The sequence below is a fragment of the Mobula birostris genome, chromosome X (genome assembly GCF_030028105.1).
Source record: "Mobula birostris isolate sMobBir1 chromosome X, sMobBir1.hap1, whole genome shotgun sequence".
In the NCBI taxonomy this organism is placed as follows: domain Eukaryota; kingdom Metazoa; phylum Chordata; class Chondrichthyes; order Myliobatiformes; family Myliobatidae; genus Mobula; species Mobula birostris.
The window spans coordinates 71,361,774-71,383,300 of record NC_092402.1 but is presented as its reverse complement, the minus strand read 5'-3'; the positions used below and the strand labels follow the sequence as shown (position 1 = coordinate 71,383,300).

General features: G+C 41.0%; 1 protein-coding gene across 4 annotated transcripts in view; it reads left to right on the top strand.

The window, feature by feature from the left end:
- Positions 1-21,527, top strand: part of cdc27 (cell division cycle 27) — a 121,919-nt gene that overhangs the window by 17,900 nt on the left and 82,492 nt on the right. For all 4 annotated transcript variants that reach the window (XM_072249281.1, XM_072249284.1, XM_072249282.1 and 1 more), the window contains exons 2-6: positions 7,963-8,038; positions 11,562-11,709; positions 13,632-13,757; positions 14,932-15,029; positions 15,110-15,267. In XM_072249281.1, the coding sequence (XP_072105382.1) occupies positions 7,963-8,038; positions 11,562-11,709; positions 13,632-13,757; positions 14,932-15,029; positions 15,110-15,267 (606 nt within the window). The remainder of the gene's footprint in view (positions 1-7,962; positions 8,039-11,561; positions 11,710-13,631; positions 13,758-14,931; positions 15,030-15,109; positions 15,268-21,527) is intronic.

The window sequence follows — 21,527 nt, the reverse complement described above, 5'->3', positions numbered from 1 at the left end:
CAGTAACAGTACCTGTGAGCCTTTTCAAGTTAGATCAGGAATAAAACAGGGTTGCGTGATTGCCTTAACTTTGTTCACCATCTTCATTGCGACAATCATCCACATCAAGGACGACCTACCCCCAGGAATTGAAATTGCCTACAGAACAGATGGCAGACTTTTCAATTTTGCCTGTCTCAAGTCCAAAAACAAGACATCCACGAGTTCCCTCACCGAGTTCCAATACGCAGATGACAACAGTGTTGCAGCTCTTTCAGAAAACCACCTACAACAGATTCTGACTGCCTTCAACTGTGCATACATGAAACTTGGACTTACCATCAATTCCAAGAAGACTCAGATCATCTATCAACTGTCACCAACTGAGACAAATCTGATAGAGCCATCAATTCAACTTGGCGAAACAACCCTGGAAAACGTGGACCACTTTCCGTATCTTGGAAGTCACCTGTCCTCCAATGTCGACCTTAATGACGAGATCCAACATTGTCTTAAATGCGCTGGAACAGCTTTTGGACATCTCCGAACAAGAGTCTTTCATGATCGTGACATCCGAACAGACACCAGAACGTTAGTGTACAAAGCAGTGGTGATGCCAACGCTCCTGTATACATCAGAAACCTGGACAACATACCGACGATATCTGAAGGCACTTGAAAAGTTCCATCAACGCTGTCTTCGAAACATCTTAAAATATCAGCTGGGAAGATAGAAAAATCAACGTCAGTGTGCTAAATGAAGCAAAAACAACAAGCATTGAAGCCTACGTCATCAAGAACCAACTAAGATGGAGCAGTCATGTTGTTCGGATGAAAGATGAACGTCTGCCAAAACAAGTCTTCTACTCCCAGCTTAAAGAAGGCAAACGTAAAAGAGGTGGCCAACAGAAGAGATTCAAAGACGTCTTAAAAGCCAACATGAAGAAATGTAACGTTGACATCAACAATTGGGAAACCAATGCCAAGGACAGGAAACTTTGGCAAGCCATCATCCGAGAAGGGACAACAACTTTCGAAGCCAACAGATGTGCAGAATTAAGAAAAGAGAAGAAAATGGAAAGAGAGGCAGCAACATCCAAAGCCCGATCTGCCATCTGGAACTACCTGTCCTGAATGCGGAAGAAATTTCAAAGCCAAGATTGGACTCGTAAGCCACTTGACAGCCCACAAATAGACCAATGGAACGAAGACCATCATCATTGACCTCAAGGGATAGCCACGATGACGATGATGGCTTCATTCATTAATCAACTCAAGAATATGAGGCATGACATTGCTCATTTGTCAGAATTGTTCACTAAGTTTAATGAAATCAATCTTCAATTGCAAGGAATTGATGTGAATCTTATTAAAACCAAATTGGTCATCTCCACTTTTTTCTGTTTAAATTAACCCTATTTAAGTTCACTGTTGCCCGTCACGACCTTTTTCAATTTCCAAGTCACTCTGAGTTGGAAGAGAACGAACGAACACCAGATGATGATCTTCAAGTATACTATGCCCACCTGACTGAGCCACATGAAGACGTGAGAGATTACAGAATTTTCTCTTGATACCCAATCTGGAATTTGTTATAAATCCATTCCTGAACACTTGCAATGAGGAATTAACAGAAGATGGAAGAAGAACTGATCTCGCTCCAAAATGACTGAGCTGAAGCTAAGGTTCAAAAAATCATATCAAGACTTTTGGTTGCAGAATGAAATCTCTGAATGCTATCCTGCACTGTGGGAAAAACTTCAACATGTTCTTTATTGCCTTTCCAACATTGTATTTGGTGAAGCACGGTTTCATTACAGTCGCCCAACATCTTTCAAAGCAACGAAACACACTGCAGATTATTGAACCTGGGGTTCTGAGACTCTTGAGGTACACTGAGCCTGATGATGAGAAGCTGATATCGCTGCACCAAGCCCATCCATCTCACTGAAGGGTGAAAAAGCAATGAACTACTGAATAGTTGGACTACTAACTTGTCACTGCTTTGAATTTGTAGTTCCTATTTTTTTTCCACTATGCATCACGAATTGAAATGCTGGCAAAGCTGGAATTGCAATTGATTTATTATTGGCACATGTTCCAAGATACAGTGGAAAACTTGTATTGCATACTGTTCATACAAATCAGTGTATTGAAGTTGAGCAAGGTTTTAAAAAAAATGCAGAATCAAGTGTAATAGCTGCAGAGAAAGTAGTGCAGGTAAACAAGGTGCAAGATCATAACGAGGTAGATTATGAGGTCAAGCGTCTTAAGTTTTCATATTAGGGAACAATTTAGTAGTTTTATAACAGTGATAGAAGCTGTTTTTGACCATGGTGGTTTATGATTTCAGGCTTTTGTATCTTCTGCCTGATCGAAGAAGAGGGTGGGGTCTTTGATCATAATGCTGGTTGCTTTACTTGTGCACTGAGAAGTAGACAGACTCCATGGAGGGAAGGCTGGTTTCTGACATGTGCTGAGTTGTGTCCACAACTCTCTACAATTTCTTGTGCTCCCATATAGAGCTGTTGCCATACTAAACCATGATGCATTTAGGTAGAATGCTTTCCGTGGTGTACCAATAATGATGATAACGGTTGACTGCAACATAGGAATTTCTTTAGCCTCCTGAGGATGTAGAAGTGACAGTGAGCAATCTGGCCATTACCTCCATTTGGTTGGACAATGACAATCTATTAGTGATGTTCACTCCGAAGAAATTGAACCTTTGTACCTTAGGAAATTTCAGCACCATTGGTATAGATGGGAGCAGGTGCTGTGCGCCGCTTCCTGCAGTCAATGACCAGCTCTCTTGTTTTGCTGACTTGAGGGAAAGGTTGTTGTCATGACACCATGCTGCCAAGCTCTTTATCTCCTTCCTGTACCGTGACTCATCATTATTTGAGATTCAGCCCACTACAGTAGTGTCACCTGTAAATGTGTAGACTGATTTGGAGCAGAATCTGGCCACGCAGTCATGAGTGTATAGGGTGTGGATGCATTTTTTGTGAAGCAACAGAATAATTGTGACAGCTATGTTGCTGCCTATCCTTATTGTGGTCTTTTAAAAACGCAAACAACAGGAATTCTGCAGATGCTGGAAATTCAAGCAACACACATCAAAGTTGCTGGTGAACGCAGCAGGCCAGGCAGCATCTCTAGGAAGAGGTACAGTTGACGTTTCAGGCCGAGACCCTTCGTCAGGACGTTGTGGTCTGTTGGTCAGAAGGTCAAGGATCTCGTTGTAGAGGGAGCATTGACTCCCAGGGTCCAGAGTTTAATGAATTTGGTTGGCATTTTAATATTGCAGGCAGAGCTGTAGTCAATAAATAATCGTGTGACATGCGTGTCTTTATTGTCCAGGTGAATGTGGGGCCAGGCTGGGGGGGTGGTGTTCACCATTCATGTGTTTCAGTAGTAAGCAAATTGCAGTGGCAGGACTTCAGTTGTAAATATTTTTTTGGAATGGCATCTTTTTGTTGCTTGCCATTTCTTATCTTGCAGTGTTCAGACTGGGTTGCTTTGGGGCAGTGAATCTGAATCCTGGTCCGGTAAGTATTTGTGTTGTGTGGGAGGGAAGGGGATGCAGTCATGGCTATGATTCAGAATGCAGAGAACTGGGCCAGCAAGATGTAAACCATTATTGCTCTTGTCTCATAACTGAAGATAATTTGAATGGCATATGTTTGTTGAATTGAAGTCACGGATAAGGACTAAACTTTCCATGTAATGACTTCAAGATGGTCCCCTTTAAATGAAAAGTTAATTCCAATTCAACAGGATAACGCCATCTTTAAGTTTTAATTATCTTTTAAATTTTCATTTCATTTCATTTCACTTTTTTAATTTAACTGAATTTGATGTTGAATTTACTTGCTGTGAGTTGCACTTAATTCTTGATAGCTGACAATTGATTTTGTGATTAGAAACAGAAAACTTACAGCACAATACAGGCCCTTCAGCCCACAATGCTGTGCTGAACATGTACTTCAGATATTACCTCGAGTTACCCATAGCCCTCTATTTCTCTGAGCTCCATGTACCTATCCAGGAGTCTCTTAAAAGACCGTATTGTATCTGCCTCCACCACCGTTGCATGCACTCACCACTCTGTTTTTTAAAAAAAAAACAAACAACTTACCCCTGACATCTCCTCTGTACCTACTTCCAAGCACCTTAAAACTGTGCCCTCTCATGTTAGCCATTTCAGCCCTGGGAAAAAGCCTCTGACTATCCACACGATCAATGCTTCTCATCATCTTAATACACCTCTATCAGGTCACCTCTCATCCTCCGTCGCTCTAAGGAGAAAAGGTCGAGTTCACTCAACCTATTCTCATAAGGCATGCTCCCCAATCCAGGCAACATCCTTGTATGTCTCCTCTGCACCCTTTCTATGGTTTCCACATCCTTCCTGTAGTGAGGCAACCAGAACTCAGCACAGTACTCCAAGTGGGGTCTGAACAGGGTCCTATACAGTTGTAACATTACCTCTGATCAGGAAAATGCCTCTTATGAAGCCCAAGGTTCATTTTTTTTTTTTTTTTTTTTTTCCTTTTCAGCTATCCTATGTTTTCCCTTTGTTCCTCCAAAAAATCTTTCTTGAGCATTTCGAGCAAAAACACAATGCTGCTAGATTATCCTCTGCAGTGAGCTAGATTGTCCTTTGTCTCATTTGCTTTCCCCACCTGTTTTCTTGTCTTTGCCAACCTTTGTGGACCCCATGAGACTATTGGAGCTCTAGACATCGTCATCACCCTACTGAGTGGTCTCTATGGATAACCAGTTCTCAGAGGACTGATCCTGTGACCTTGCCCTGTTCACCTTGATGGTCATTTCACAGCTTGTGGTAACAGCAAAAATGAAAATTTTGAAAGCACCCAGCGGATTGAATGCTCTCCCTGGGGAGAGAAACAGAATCATTAATTAGAACTGGAAAGTGATATAGCAATTGTGTTTTTAGTGGTGGAGAAAGAGGATGGAGAAGAGAACTGTTTATACATGCTTCTGAGTTTATTTCAAGATAAATTTGGAAGCTCATTTAATGATTAAATAATCTTAAATGCAGCTTCCTGAAAAGATCAGAGGTGGTACTCAAATGAATGTTGGGTTTAAAAACTGAGGTGTGAAATATGAAGTGCATTTTCCCCACAGTTCAGTAAGGCTGAGCTCTGCCTTGGCCGTAGTGCTGAGTTTAGTGTTATTGCAATGTTAAGAGTGATTTTTCGTCAGGAATGCACTAATTCACCAAGCCGACCTTGCCAGCAGGGCTCCTCTCATTGTCCACTGAAAGGAAATAGCTCTTTCCTTTCTGTTTCATTTCTTTGCTGATTAAATAATATAGAAGTATACAATGTAATTGTGCATATTTGTGTGCGTGTATCTAATATAGTTGTATACTGTATAATTTTGATAACTTCACTCTTTATTCTGTGCAGTCCTTTAGCATATTCTAGCCACTTCCAGTCTTAAGTAGAAGCAAGAATCTTTTAAAATTATCAAAATAATTCACACTGAATACTTTTCCTTACTACGTCCCCTCCAGTCTCTCCTTTTTTGTGCTTAACTTAATAATTATGGTTAATGTACTTATTAAAATTCCCCTTTAATGTCTCTATTTCTCTATAATATTCAATCTTGCACTGCATTCTGAGGTGGATTCCTTGCATATTGTCCCATGTGACTTTATTCATGCCCAGGAACATTAAATATTGATTTCATTCCTTAAATCATAGATTTAAAAGAAGGCAGCTTTCATGTTGTTCTGTTTGATTTATAATGACTGGCCATGTTAGAATTAAACAGGAAGAGGTGTTAGATGCCTTGAAGCAAATAAAGGTTGTTAAATCTGCAGGGCATGATTAAGTGTATGTTGCCCAAAGTGAAATCCCAGACTGCTGTGGGAGCCAATTGAGATTACTGGGACCCTGACAGTTGTGTTTTTTTGCATCATGTAAGGTGCCAAATGAACAAATGTGGTTTCTTTATTCAAAATAAGCAGCAGGGGTAAGCTAAGTAATTACAGGCCAGTGAAACTTTTAACTGTTTGGAAAATTATTGGGGAAATAATTCTTGTAACAGATTTATTTACACTTAGAAAAGCAGGGGTAGTAAGCATGCCTTTGTCCATGGGATACCCTGTTTCACAAATTTATTTGAGCTTAGAAGTAATAAAATAAATTGGTAGTTTAGCAGTTGTCATTTAATGAATTTCATTAGATGACATCCATAATAGCATGGATATCAATGTAGAAAATCACATGAAAATTTGTGGTGCTTTGGATTGGGAGGATGGTATTCTTGCACTCCAGTATAACATAAATGAGCTAGGAAGTTGAGCAGAGGAATGACAGGTGGAATTGAATTCTGACAGATGTGATGTGTTGCATTTTGGAGCATCAAGTGAGGATTGTTCATGCACAGAAAACATTATATTCTTTGGGAGACTGGGCGGAAGGAAAAACCAACCTACAAATTCACAGATCCCTGAACGTAGCAGAAGAGATACAGAAACTGAAGAAAAAAGTGTATGAGATCCTTGCCTTCATCATGGTGGCATAAATTTTATAAAAGGTTGGTTTGGCTGCATTTGAAATGGTGTGTGCAGTTCTGGTCACCACACCGTAGGAAGTATATAATTCTGCTGAGAAAGGTGTAGAGGGGATTCATTGCAATGTTGTATGGATTGATGCATTTCAGTTTTGGGAAATATTGGACAGACTAGGATTTTCCTTGAAACAGGTGTGATCTTGCAGAGATGTACAGGATGGTTAGAGTAGGTGTAGAGGAGGTACCAGCCTCCGGGTCCAACATATAACTCTCCGTAATTTCTGCCACCTCCAACAGGATCCCACTACCAAGTACATCTTTCCCTCCCCCCCCCCCCCACCCCCTGCTTTCTGCAGGGATCGCTCCCTACGCGATTTCCTTGTCCGTTCGTTCCCCCCCCCGCCATTGCTTCCCACTGATCTCCCTCCCGGCACTTATCCTTGTAAGCGGAACAAGTGCTACACCTGCCCTTACTCTTCCTCCCTCACCACCATTCAGGGCCCCCGACAGTCCTTCTAGGTGATACTTCACCTGTGAGTCGGCTGGGGTGATATACTGCATCCGGTGCTCCCGGTGCAGCCTTCTATGTATTGGCAAGACCCGACGCAGGCTGGGAGACCGTTTTGCTGAACACCTATGCTCTGTCCGCCAGAGAAAGCAGGATCTCCCAGTGGCCACACATTTTAATTCCATGTCCCATTCCCATTCTGATATGTCTATCCACGGCCACCTCTACTGTCAAGATGAAGCCACACTCAGATTGGAGGAACAACACCTTATATTCTGTCTGGGTAACCTCCAACTTGATGGCGTGAACGTTGATTTCTCTAACTTCTGTTAATGCCCCTCTTCCCCTTCTTACCCCATCCCTTATTTATTAGTTTTTATTTTTTCCCTTTTTTCTTTTTTCCTCTCACTGTCCCTCTCACTATAACTTCTTCCTCTGGGCTCCCCTCTCCCTAGGCTTCCCATCCCATGATCCTCTCCCTTCTCCAGCCTTGTATCCCTTTTGCCAATCACCTGTCCAGCTCTTGGCTCCATCCCTCCCCCTCCTGTCTTCTCCTATCATTTTGGATCTCCGCCTCCCCCTCCCACTTTCACAGCTCTTACTAGCTCTTCCTTCAGTTAGTCCTGACGAAGGGTCTTGGCCTGAAAAGTTGACTGTACCTCTTCCAATAGATGCTGCCTGGCCTGCTGCGTTCCACCAGCATTTTGTGTGTGTTGCTTGTCTGTCGCAGTGGTGTGGTTGAACTAAAGGGACTGGTTCTGTTACATGACTGAGTCTTAAATTGCTTTCCGACTTGCACAGTCAGTTCTTTGTTTCATTTTGGCTTTTTATTGAGCTGTAGATCTTGAACATAGTTAAAACTCAGTAATGTTTATCTTTTTGAAAATTTGTTGCAAAGATTTCACACATTTCTTTTTCTTTCTGCAGGCTGCTATTTGGCATGCGCTTAACCACTATGCTTATCGGGATGCGGTCTTCCTTGCAGAAAGGCTCTATGCTGAAGGTATGTAGGAACAGCCATGAGAGGATGGCATGAATGGTACCACCTGAGGCTGAATAAACAATTCAAGGTTAAGCTAACATGACTATGATGTGCTTTCTGCCTGCTATCTTTCAGTAGAGACTCAGAATTTCAGATAGTTGTTGTGCAAGGAACCAGTGGGAAGAGTTTGTGGGTGATGGGCAGATGGAGTGGGTGGAGGAGGTTAAAGGAATATAGGTGGGGGTCTGGGGTGGGTGTAGGAGGAACTGGATACATCAGAGAGGAAGCAGATGAGGGAGGAGTTTAACAGAAGTTAGAGAATTCAATGTTAATGTCATTTGTAGAATACCCAGGTGGAATGTGAGGTGTTGCTCTTGTTTGTTTACCCTCACCTGTGCAGTGGTGGAGGCTGAGAAGAATCAAGTTTGAGAGGCAGTGGGGAGGAGAATTAAAATGGCTAGCAACTGTGAGATCGAGATGGTCATGATAGAGGAAGTGCGGGTGTTTAGCAACGCAGTCACTTAGCTTACGCCTGGTCACACCGATGTAGAGATCATAGTCATACTTTATTGATCCCAGGGGGAAATTGGTTTTCGTTACAGTTGCACCATAAATAATAAATAGTAATAGAACCATAAATAGTTAGATAGTAATATGTAAATTATGCCAGTAAATTATGAAATAAGTCCAGGACCAGCCTATCGGCACAGGGTGTCTGACCCTCCAAGGGAGGAGTTGTAAAGTTTGATGGCCACAGGCAGGAATGACTTCCTATGACGCTCTGTGCTGCATCTTGGAGGAATGAGTCTCTGGCTGAATGTACTCCTGTGCCCACCCAGTACATTATGTAGTGGATGGGAGACATTGACCAAGATGGCATGCAACTTAGACAGCATCCTCTTTTCAGACACCACCGTGAGAGAGTCCAGTTCCATCCCCACAACATCACTGGCCTTACGAATAAGTTTGTTGATTCTGTTGGTGTCTGCTACCCTCAGCCTGCTGCCCCAGCACACAACAGCAAACATGATAGCTCTGGCCACCACAGACTCGTAGAACATCCTCAGCATCGTCCGGCAGATGTTAAAGGACCTCAGTCTCCTCAGGAAATAGAGACAGCTCTGACCCTTCTTGTAGACAGCCTCAGTGTTCTTTGACCAGTCCAGTTTATTGTCAATACGTATCCCCAGGTATCTGTAATCCTCCACCATGTCCACACTGACCCCCTGGATGAAAACAGGGGTCACCGGTACCTTAGCTCTCCTCAGGTCTACCACCAGCTGCTTGGTCTTTTTCACATTAAGCTGCAGATAATTCTGCTCACACCATGTGACAAAGTTTCCTACGGTAGCCCTGTACTCAGCCTCCTCTCCCTTGCTGATGCATCCAACTATGGCAGAGTCATCCGAAAACTTCTGAAGATGACAAGACTCTGTGCAGTAGTTGAAGTCCGAGGTGTAAATGGTGAAGAAAAAGGGAGACAAGACAGTCCCCTGTGGAGCCCCAGTGCTGCTGATCACTCTGTTGGACACACAGTGTTGCAAGCACACGTACTGTGGTCTGTCAGTCAGGTAATCAAGAATCCATGATACCAGGAAAGCATCCACCTGCATTGCTGTCAGCTTCTCCCCCAGCAGAGCAGGGTGGATGGTGTTAAACGCACTGGAGAAGTCAAAAAACATGACCCTCACAGTGCTCGCTGGCTTGTCCAGGTGGGCATGGACACGGTTCAGCAGGTAGATGATGGCATCCTCAACTCCTAGTCGGGGCTAGTAGGCAAACTGGAGGGGATCTAAGTGTGGCCTGACCATAGGCTGGAGCAGCTCCAGAACAAGTCTCTCCAGGGTCTTCATGATGTGGGAAGTCAATGCCACCGGTCTGTAGTCATTGAGGCCACTGGGGCACGGCGTCTTCGGCACAGGGACGAGGCAGGACGTTTTCCACAGTACAGGAACCCTCTGGAGACTCAGGCTCAGGTTGAATACATGGCGAAGTACTCCACATAGCTGAGGGCCACATATCATATTAGAACCACTGGAAAAAATAAACTATTTCCAAACAGATGCACCTGAATGTTTTCTTCACCTGGATGAGCCAGTCAGGTCCTGGGTGGTGGAGAGAAAGGAAGTGTAGGAACAGTTAGTATCCTTCCTGATTACAAGGGTATGTGCTTGGGGAGGGGAGATGTGAGTGATCTTTGCAGAAAGGTTTAAGAAGGGGACAATGTAGCTGGTGGTGGAATCACATTGTTGCTAGTGGAAGTTGCGAATGATGTGCTGGGTGCTTGGGCTGGTGTGGTGATGGGTAAGGACCAGAGAAACTATTCCAGTTTTGCCTTGCAGTGGTGTGTACAGAAGTGTTCAAAATAAATGAAATGTGAGGGAGGCACTGTTTACTGAGAAGAGGATATCTCGGATGTTGTGGACAGGAAAGCCTCACCAAAAAAATGTGGCAAAGATGGAGAAATTGAGGAAAAAGAAAGGCATCCTTTCAAGAGCAGGTGTGAGAAGGCAAAGTCTAGATAGCTGTGGGGTTGTAGTAGATGTTGGTGGAGATGGAAAAAGGAAGGTGAAGTGTTGGAGATAGACCGAGTGAATTTGGGAACAGGGTAGAAATTGTTTATGACACTGAAATTATGAATTCCATACAGGTGTAAGAGGAAGCATCCTAGTGTTAATGTCATGGAGAAAGGTTTGGGTAGTGGTGCCTGAATAGATTTGGAAAATGGCTACATCAGGAGCAGTCCAATGAAAAATCAGGTGGGGCAGGAGTGTGATAGTTTGATACCTATATAATCAAAATACATGACCAACTAAGGTCCTGTCTTTACTCTAGTTGGTCACATTTCTGCTTTGAAAGTGCAGACCATGTTAACTTTTCTCCCCCATGTTTTTGAGAACTCTTGGAGAATGTGAGTTTAAAAAAAAAAAAAAAAAAATATGGGCATGATGCGATCTCAAGCATTCATGGTCTCCAGACATTTTTCAAGTCTCTGGAATACCAGTTGAGTAATCCTCCTAGTTAATCTACTTAGAAATTCTTAATTACATCATAATGAATATTTTAATTGATAATACTGCCAGCTTCATTGTTAGTGATCATTAAATTACAGTGGTTGAAAGAATATTTTTCTGAATTGAACTGAGTTGTCTGTTATGTTGTTGGCAGCATTTGGTATTATTTTGTTTTCTGCTAAATCTTTAATTTGAAAGGCAATGAATGGTTTTTAAAACCCACTCATTATTGGGAAAATTTTAGTTCTGAAAAACAGTTTTGAGCCCCATTCATAAATTCAAATTGCCATTCATTCAATGAAATGGAACCTTGTCCAGACCATCAGACACACCAATGATTCTGTGAACTTCCTCAAGCAATGAAGTGCGATCATGTTTGCTTTGTCCAGATAAGAATTTGGTGGGGGGGTGGGGAATGCATAAAGCTCTTCTAGGGTTTTTAAATGGTGTTCATATCAAGTAAAATATTATTTTGGCTTTCAGAAAATATGTATTGTGTTTATGAAAAATGCTTTCATTTTATTCTACAGTTTGTTCTGAAGAAGCTCTATTTCTCTTGGCAACCTGTTACTATCGCTCAGGGAAAGCATACAAAGCCTATCGGCTTTTGAAAACCCATAGCTGTACTACCCCTCAGTGCAAGTATCTTCTTGCCAGATGTTGTATGGATATCAGCAAGTAAGTAAATGGGAGTTTGAAGATTATAACCTCAGTTTTTCATAACAAAGCAGTGAATGTGCAGTCCAATTATTTGGTAATCTGTTTCCGTTGAGGTGGAAATGATTATTTCAGTTTTTGCTTGGTTCCCTGTTTCTTTCTGAGGGTCAAAATATCTAATATTAGAGAACAAGCAGTTCTGAGGAGACATGTTGGACAGGCTTTTTACAGAGTGGTGGGTGCTTGGAATATGGCGGTAGTGGAGGCAGATATCAAAGAGGTATAAGAATATGTAAGGAGTGATGGGATATGGATATAGTTTATATGTTTGGCTTTTAATTAGATTATCACAGCATTATGGGCTGGAGAGTCTTTTCCTATGCTGTAATATTCTATAATTTATCATGTTTCTCAAAAGTATTGAAATATCATTGATATTAAAAAATAAGTTTTGTCCTTTTGTCAGTTTGCTTAATGGGGAAACTAGATTTTCAGAATCAGTTCTATCATCACTGGCATGTGACGTGAAATTTGTTAGCAGCAGTTCAATGTAATACATAATCTAGCAGAGAAAAAAATAAATATAATAAGTAAATCAATTACAGTATACATTGAATAGATTTAAAAAACATGTAAAACAGATACAGTATATTTAAAAAAAAAATAATGAGGTAGTGTCCAAAGATTCAATGTCCATTTAGGAATTGGATGGCAGAGGGAAAGAAGCTGTTCCTGAATCGCTGAGTGTGTGTCGTCAGGCTTCTGTACCTCCTACCTGATGGTAACAGTGAGAAAAGGGCATGTCCTGGGTGCTGGAGGTTTTTAATAATGGACGCTGCCTTTCTGAGACACCGCTCCCTGAAGGTGTCCTGGGTACTTTGTAGGCTAATACCCAAGATGGAGCTGACTAGATTTACAACCCTCTGCAGCTTCTTTCGGTCCTGTGCAGTGGCCCCTCCATACCAGACAGTGATGCAGCCTGTCAGAATGCTCTCCACGATACAACTATAGAAGTTTTTGAGTGTATTTTTTGACATACCAAATCTCTTCAAACTCCTAATCAAGTATAGCCACTGTCTTGCCACCTTTATAACTACACTGCTATGTTGGGACCAGGTTAGATCCTCAGAGATCTTGACACCCGGGAACTTGAAATTGTTCACTCTCTCTACTTCCGATTCCTCTGATGATTGGGATGTGTTCCTTCGTCTTACCCTTCCTGAAGTCCACAATCAGCTCTTTCGTCTTACTGACATTAAGTGCCAGGTTGTTTTTGCTGTTTAATTTGGTTCTTTCACTCGCTGTCTTGATTTCTTCATGTGGACCTGGCTTGTGAAGTTGAATTGTCTTGGAGATGTTTTTTTTTGTCCCCATCAATGTTATAATTAATGATGGTACAATTACCAACGTAATTGTGTTTTGTCCTTGAAGGATGACTTCAATGATCTTGGAATGGGGAGCTTGTCTATCTTTAAATGATTCTTGCTCCAATTTTGTTCTCAACCTTGTGTTATTCTGTAGTTGAACTGTTACAGGCAGAAGCTGTCTGTATCAATTTTGTTTAGCATGGTAGAGGTGATTGATCTGTTAGTTTGGATTCAATGTGTTTTAGTCGTGGAACCAAATGTCAAAAATAAATTCCCCTGAAATAAAGATGAGTTTATCATGAATGTTTTTGCTTTTTAACCTAAATTACTGAGGGAGATTGAATGCTTTTGTTGTGCTTGAACTGAGATGTTGGCTTATTTTGTCTATGCCATAAATGAAATCACTTGATCTCATGTAAGTGGGTTGCTGTTTCTTGACTAGTTTCTCATTATCTGGTAGGAAGTCAAATAGTCACTACTGATCAGAACTCCATAAAGAAAATATTTTTAAACTGCTTTTTATATCCAAGGACAGCTTTGGTCCCAGAAAATAATTCCTGCTGCTTATTTCTCTAGACCGGCAGAGGGAGAACAGATTTTAGCTGGTGGAATACTGAACAAACAGAAAAGCAATGATGATATTATTACGGAGTTTGGAGATTCAGCTTGTTTTACATTGTCTTTATTAGGACATATATACTGGTAAGTTCATGTGTATTAGATTGTAAATATTGACTGGCTTTTACACTGAAGTCAGGTACTGGTTAAAGATTCAGAGAGTCCGACAGAAGAGGTGCATTAATCTCACAAGTAATATGTAAGGTTATGATAGTATAAGACAACGTTTGCTGCATTTGCAGTCAAAATTGTAAAGTGCTAAGCTGGATGCATGTTTAAATTTGACCATTTGTAGCTCGGCTGGGGAATTTGCAGCTTGGCGGGGGGGAGGTGCTGATTTTTCTGTGTGAGACATGCATCTGAATAGAATGTAGGAACAGTGCAAGAAACTGATGCTGAGATTGGCCATCAAGTAGTGGGGTGGGTCAAGAAGTTGAATGGCCCACTTCTATTTCTTGCATTCTTATGCTCTTGATAAAGTATCTGATGACAAGACTAAGTAAATATTATTTAATGAACTAGCCATGTTGTAGTTTTTAAACTTTAGTTCATTGTTTTAACAATTAAAGTCATAGATCTTGGTAAATACTGAATTGTTAATCCAAATAAGAGGCTAATTTGCAGGTACCACCAACATATATTTCTCATAATGGGTGTTGACATCTATTTCTCCCCCCCCCCCAAGGATTTTGATGGTAGAGGCATCATTAGTTTGTTTCAAATAATTTGTCTTGATAGTAGCCTTGATGTATTCAAGCTCAGCCTAGAATTTCACACAGTGAACACAGTACACCTTAGCTCATGATTGAAGGAGAGGATATTTTCTATTGATCAATGATGTATTGTAAACTGCCTATTAAAACATCTAATGAGATGACTTTAAAATGTTCTCGTGTTAAAGGGGTTGGTATCTAAGAAGCTGGTATAAGTTTACCCAAGAAATGACAGGTGCTGGAATGTGAAGCAAAAAGCAAATTGCCATAGAAACTTAGTTCACTACTGCTGAATTTACCCTGATTACTTCACTACTTTTAATCTAGTGTGTAAAAAAAAAAAAAAAAAAAAAAAAAATCGCCCGCTGTTCCTGTGGTAAGAATTCTGAAAATCTACCTGGATGCTGTAATTAATCACTGTACAAGTGTTGACTGAAATTGTGATAATTTGGAACAAGAAAATTTAATCAAAACAAATGAACTTGGCTATAATATCTTATGACCTGTTTTTGTGTTCTCATAATTATTTGTTTGTTTCCTTGCAGTAAAACAGATCGAATGGCCAAAGGAGCAGACTGTTACCAAAAAAGCCTTAGTCTAAATCCCTTTCTTTGGTCCCCTTTCGAATCATTATGTGAAATAGGTATGCTGATAATGTTTTTTTTAAAGTTTTACTTGAAAAGAAGTTGAAGCTAAATACTGTTTCCATCCCTCCTCTTTTAGGTGAAAAACCAGATCCTGATCAGACATTTAAATTGATGTCTCTCCAGAATTTTAGTAGTTATCAGCCAAGTTTATGTATGCCTTTGTCTTTGAATCATGGTGTCCAACATAACAGGCAACCTGACACTGTCCTGATGGAAACGCCACAAGACACTATTGTGAGTTCTATTTAATTATTTCTGCCACTTCACCTGTTTTGAAATTTTTGATGTTCCTCTGTATGTATATTACAAGTGAGTAAATGACACACTTTAGTGAGGTCTTTTTAATCATAGTCTGGTCCTAAAATATCATGCAGTTTAGAAGACCTAACTTAATTTAACCCACCAGGCTTTTTTTTTATATAAACTTCATAACTGTAACTGCTTTTATCTGAAGTTTTCTTTTTGAAATTAAAAGACATATCCAGAAATCATTAGCTGGTGGAAAAAGCAGTGTGTAGTCAAAACAAACAAGAGAAAATCTGCAGATGCTGGAAATCCAAGTAACACACACAAAATGCTGGAAGAACTCAGCAGGCCAGGCAGCATCTGTGGAAAAGAGTACAGTCGACATTTCGGGTCGAGACTTGTTGAAGAGTCTCGGCCTGAAATGTTGACTGTACTCTTTTTTTTTTTTCCCCCATTAAATGCTGCCTGGCCTGCTGAGTTCCTCCAGAATTTTGTGTGTGTTGTAGTCATAACAACTTGGGTTTTTGATCTTTGGGATTGTTAAAAGTATATCATGCCAGTCCTGAATCCATGGCTGAATGCAACTTTTTTTTGGAGACCACCCTACATACAACAGTTCTGTAGATAGCAACACAAAGTCATCTCAAACTTTGAACTGCAATCCCAGGTAGCACAGTTACGAAGCCAGTAAAGCTACTTCTTCACAATTTAGTCTTGACTTCCAGCACTTTGTGTGAAGCTGGCATGTACTCCCTGTGACTACATAGGTTTCTTTCAGATACTCAGGGATATGTGGATAGTAGGTGAATTGGCTAATGTATAAATGCCTCCAGTGTTAGTGGGTAGTAGAATTGATGGGAATGTTGGGAGAAAAGTTTGCAGGGAAAATTAATGGTGTGATGGAACTGCTCTGTGAACTGGCATAGACTTTATGGACTAAAATTGCCACTTCCTGTGTCAGCAGGAAATATCAAAATTATCCTGATGAGAGTTCAAACAACAAGCAGTGAATCTTATAGAATATTCCTATGTGCTGGGGTGTTGATATTCATCTTGCCTGGAAAGTTATAGATTCCAGAAAGAAGTAGTGTTCCCATGCAGATCTAATTTAGAACATGATTTCAAGTAAAATTCCAGAGGCTTTGGCACATATCCTCGTCAAATGTTTCATCTTGAGAGAGTGCTGGTGTTGTTTGCAATGATCTCTGAGATGAGTTGTCAAATCTTGTGTAACTTTTTGAAGAACATTGTTAAGCTAGACTTGGTTGAACATTACATTAACATTTGTGACGATTTACTATATGCAGTTTTGTATATTACATTAGTAATTGCATTTGCTAAGTTCTTAATGTTGGGCAATGAAGGAAAATGAGATTAGTATCGAAAAGTGGTGCTTAGGTGTCATTTGATCTCAGTGAATGGTGGTGTGAGGGCTAAATGGCTTATTCCTGCTACTTGCTGCTATTGTGTACACAAGTTGTGATCAATATTTCAGATTTAATGTAACACTTGTTTTTTGCACTTTTATTCTAAAATTGCTTTCTCGGTGTTTTGCAAAATTGCACATTACAGTTGACTTTTCCTTCTCTATGTATTAATTGTTTTAATCATTCTTCCTATGAAAATGTATAAATTATGCTTTCTCTACGTGAAATTTTGTCTTTACATTCCACCATGGCCTTCAATGCCTTTTGTCTATTGGGAATGGAGGAGAGCGGTGATTGAGTACATAGAAAAGTAGTTATGTGAGTTTGCAAGGTCACCAAAAATAACCAAGCACTAATTGTTATGATTGGAAACATGGAGTTGAAGATCAGAAGTTGTGTTAAAGCTGTATCAAGCCTTGCTTGGAACTTGGTGTGCGGTAGAAGTCGCTATATTCTAAATAGGATCTCGAGACAATGAGAGAACCCACACAAGATTCACAAAGGGGATTTCAGTTTCTCTTCCCCAACCCCCCCCCCCCCCCCAAATCTTTTGAGGATTTGGCCATTGTTGACTTACCACAGCATTTATTGACCGTCCCAAATTCACCATGGAAAGGTGGTGGCAATCTGCCTTGAGTGCTGCAGTTTTTCTGGTAAAGGCTCTTCAGCAATCCTTTGTGGTAAGAGAGTGAAGACACTGATAAATTTCCAATTCAAGTTTGTGTGTGGCTTGGAGGGGAACCTGCAAATGATGGTGTTCCAATGTTCTTAACATTCCCAAATATATCTTGCTGATAGAGATAATGGCTTTAGAATCTGCATTTGGAGTAATGTAGGTAAGTGACTGGAATGTTTTGTTTGAAAATGGTACATACTACAACCACTGTAAGCTGGTGGTAGAAATATATTTTTAGGGTACTGGTTGGAGAATCTTTAGGCTGGTTTGTTCTGAATGGTGTAAAGCTTGAGAGTTGCTGGAACTGGGCTCATCCAGGCAAATGGGGCAAGTCCGTTATACTGCTGATCAGTGTCTTTTAAAAATCATTTGGCTGAGCCTGGTCTACTTTTATAGCCACAGCATGTATATTGCTGGTCTGGTTGAAATTCGGGTGAATAGTGACCTCCAGGAAGTAGCTGGTGGGGTATTTGAAATTTAACAGCATGGTGGTTAGTCTCTCTTAGTTTGGAGATGGTTATGTTTGGCAACATGCCACTTTTTACCATTTCAGTCCATAGCAGTATATTCCCTAGTTTTGCTGCTTGTAGGTATAGGCACCTTCATTTGCTGGGGAGATGTGAAGTAAATCAAATGTTTTACAAAGAGCAAACATCTCTGCCTGTGACCTGGGGATGGAAGTAAGGCAGTTGATGAACCAACAGAAGATCCTTGGGCCAAGGACAGTATGCTGAACAATTCCTGCAATGAAATCCTGAGACTGGTAATTGATCTCTCATAACTACAGGCATATTTCTTTGAGAGGTGTGACTCCAACTATTGAATTGCTATCTCCCCCTGATGCCCATTGAGTTAAATCTTACCTGGACTCCTAGACCCTCACTTGTTCAAATGCTGCCTTGCTGTTAGGGCCGATCAGTCCCATCACACTGCAAAGGCACTTTGTGGTATGGACATTAAAGTACATACCTGGAAAACATTTTGTGCCTTTACAACATTTGGTACTATTTCCAAGGATTGGATTTAATTCTTTTTGTCTCAATGAAATGCAATGGAATAGTAAAATGTCTTGCTTGGTTATTTGAAGACTCCTTGAGAAGTTAACTGCTTTGGGTATGGAGGTAAATAGAGGCTAGCATGGCAGATTTCAGTTCCTTTCTGGTTGTAATTATTCATTAGTTGTATTTTTTCCCCCAAATTCCAGATTGTTTCCACTGCTGCCTTGCTAGGAATTAAACTTGTCTCTATACCACACAGCTATTTTCACATTTTACTGTCTCATTTTCTAAATTTAAAATGTATTGAAGTAGGATTTTGAGTTGATCTACAAAACATTGCATCATGTCAAATCAAAAGAAAAGTTCCAAACCTGGTCAACAATTTGCTAAAAATTAAAACCAAACTTGAGGCAGTTTGTAATTACCCACACTAACTTTCCTCAGATGCAATGTACTGTATATTACCTAACCAACTCACCCAATTTGATGTAGAAAATTGGAAGGTCACCTGTTTTCAATGAATTCATAAGAATAAATATCCTCTCCTCTCTGTCAGGTCTAACAGTATGGAAGATTTTCAACAGACCAAACCAAAATGAAGACAAAAGAGGATTTGAGACAAATCAATTCAATGATAATAGATAAGCACTACTCTGGGGAAGGGTACAAGGCCATCTCAAAGGCACTGGACATGCCTCTGTGCAATCACTTGTTAACTAAATAAAAGCAGAAAAATATGAAACCACAGCCACAATGCCTAGGTCCCTCTAAACCCCGGGTCCACAGCCCCCTCATTTGATAGTATTGGCCCATAGTGTAAAATAGGTTGGGAATCCCTGCTCTAAACTTAGTCACTGGAGAAGAATGGCACTTGTAAGAGAGGCTACTGTGAATGCCAACAGTCACTCTGAGTGAGTGGCAGAAGTCAGTGGTTTCAACTGGAGATGAAGTTCATGGCTGCACAATCTCTAAGGCCTTGCACAAAAAGGGTATTTATGGAAGAGTGGCAAGGAAGAAGCCCTGGCTAAAAAAAAAAAAGTACATCCTTGCCTGTAAAGACTTTGTAAGCATCGCTTAGAAGATACTGACTGTAAAGATGTGGAAGAAGGTCTTGTGGTCGGATGAGACTAAAGTGGAATTTTTAGCCTCAACACTAAATGGTACATGTGGCATAAATCTAATGCTTCACATCAGCCAGATAACACCATCCCTACCATAGTGTATGTCCATCCCCCCTGTCAGTTGTGGTTGACCATTGATACTGCACCTCTGGTAGTCACTGGGGAGTGGCCTCTCCAGGGCGCAAGCCAGGGCAGAGTTGATAATGGAGATCCGTCTGTTGCCCATGCAGTGGGGACCCCCCCCCCCCCATGCTGATGACAGGTCCGAAGGAACGACTAAAGTCGATACAGTTTGGTGCCAGCAGCATTGCAGAAGTTGCCGTGCCAGTGCTGAGTACAGCAGTCAGCCGCCTTTGGGACTCCGACTCCAGATTTTTCCTCGGGGTTTACTCCCAAAGCCTTTCCCGTGAGCGGGTATAGCCGCAAGGCAGCGGAGGTTTGAAATCGGAGTTTTCCCTCTCCTAGATGAACTACCTTCTGTGGTTAACGAGCCCCACCTGCCCGGAGCAACTGGTTTTAAGGTGCCAGTGGCCTGCCTTTGCCCCTTCTGTCAGTGAGAACAGCTCTGCCGAACATAAGAACTATGCTAGGCATGAAGGCCAGGAGTTGGACTTGGTTGTTAGAGGCTGTTTGAGACGCACGCCATGAAGAGTATTTGCTTAGCAGTGGGAGCTCGTCCCCAGTACCACTCTTCGGCTATGACTACCTTTGGAGGAGGTAGCATCATGCTATGGGGATACTTCTCAACAGTAGGGACTGGAAGCCTGGTCAGGATTTTCGATGAGAAAATGAATGCTGCCAAATACAGAGAGATCATGGATAAAAACCTGCCAGAAAGCTTAAACTAAGGAAGAAGTTCATCTTTCAGCAGGACAAGGCCCAGAGCAACCATGAGGTGGTTTCAAGTGTAGAAAATTGGTGTCCTTGAATGGCCCAGTTCAAGTCCTAATTTTAACTGGTCAAACATCTCTGGAAAGATTTCAAGGTTGTTGTCCACCACCACTCCCCAACTAATCTGGCACAGCTTGAGCAATTTTGCAATGAGGAATGAGCAAATATCGCTTCATCACATTGTGCAAAGCTAATAAAGACTTATCCAAAAAGACCACTGGCTGTAGTAGCTGCAAGAAGTGGTTCAACTAAGTACTGAGCAAAGAAGGACAAATAATTTAGAGCTGCTAATGTTTCTGCTTTTGAATTTTTAGTTTTTCATACTTTATAATTTTCCTTGTTTTAGAGCTTTACTGTGGGGGGGAAAAAAGGAGTATGTGATTTACAAATAAAAATCATCAGGTTAAATTTATCAAAATCCCTAATTGTGACACTCATTTATGTGGACAAAGGGTTGTGGGCTGAGTACTTTTTCAAGGCACTGCAGTTAGTCCAACCATCTGGATTACTGGCCCAGTAATTTAAGTGTTGTGCCACCATTGGGTATATATCAAGGAAAGAAAACACTGGTTCTCAGTTCTTTTCCTCTTGTAAAAAGATGAGAGGTATTAACTTAAAAATCAAAATTGAAATGTTTTGCTAGAATTGATACAGAGAGAACGCCTCCTTATGGGGAATAAGAGGAATGTTTGAGTCCATCAATATGCAATGTTTGTTACTGCAGAATGATTGCAGATATTTGTGTAGATATTTCAGAGCTGCTGAGGGAACAAAAGGTTGGGTGGAAGGGGCAGACACAAGGCTTGGCTGGAGCAAAGCACAAGCTTACACAGCTTAGGCCAGATGTATCTATTAATACCATTTATCCTATGTAATTGTGCAAATCTGCTTCTCCTTTCCATTACTTTTGACTGCCTTTTACCATCTGCTTTGACTACATATTGTGGATGGCGTAGTATGTTACATGTCCAGTTTATTGTTGCATGAATCTCACAGTCTTGCTTTCATTGTTGTCTTTCCATTGTTGCGTTTCTTGACAGACTGCTGGACTTGTTTTCTGTGATGTAACAGATGATCAACACCTGTATATTTGCTCTCTCTGCTTGTTGCTCATTTGCTTCAATTACATTTTTCA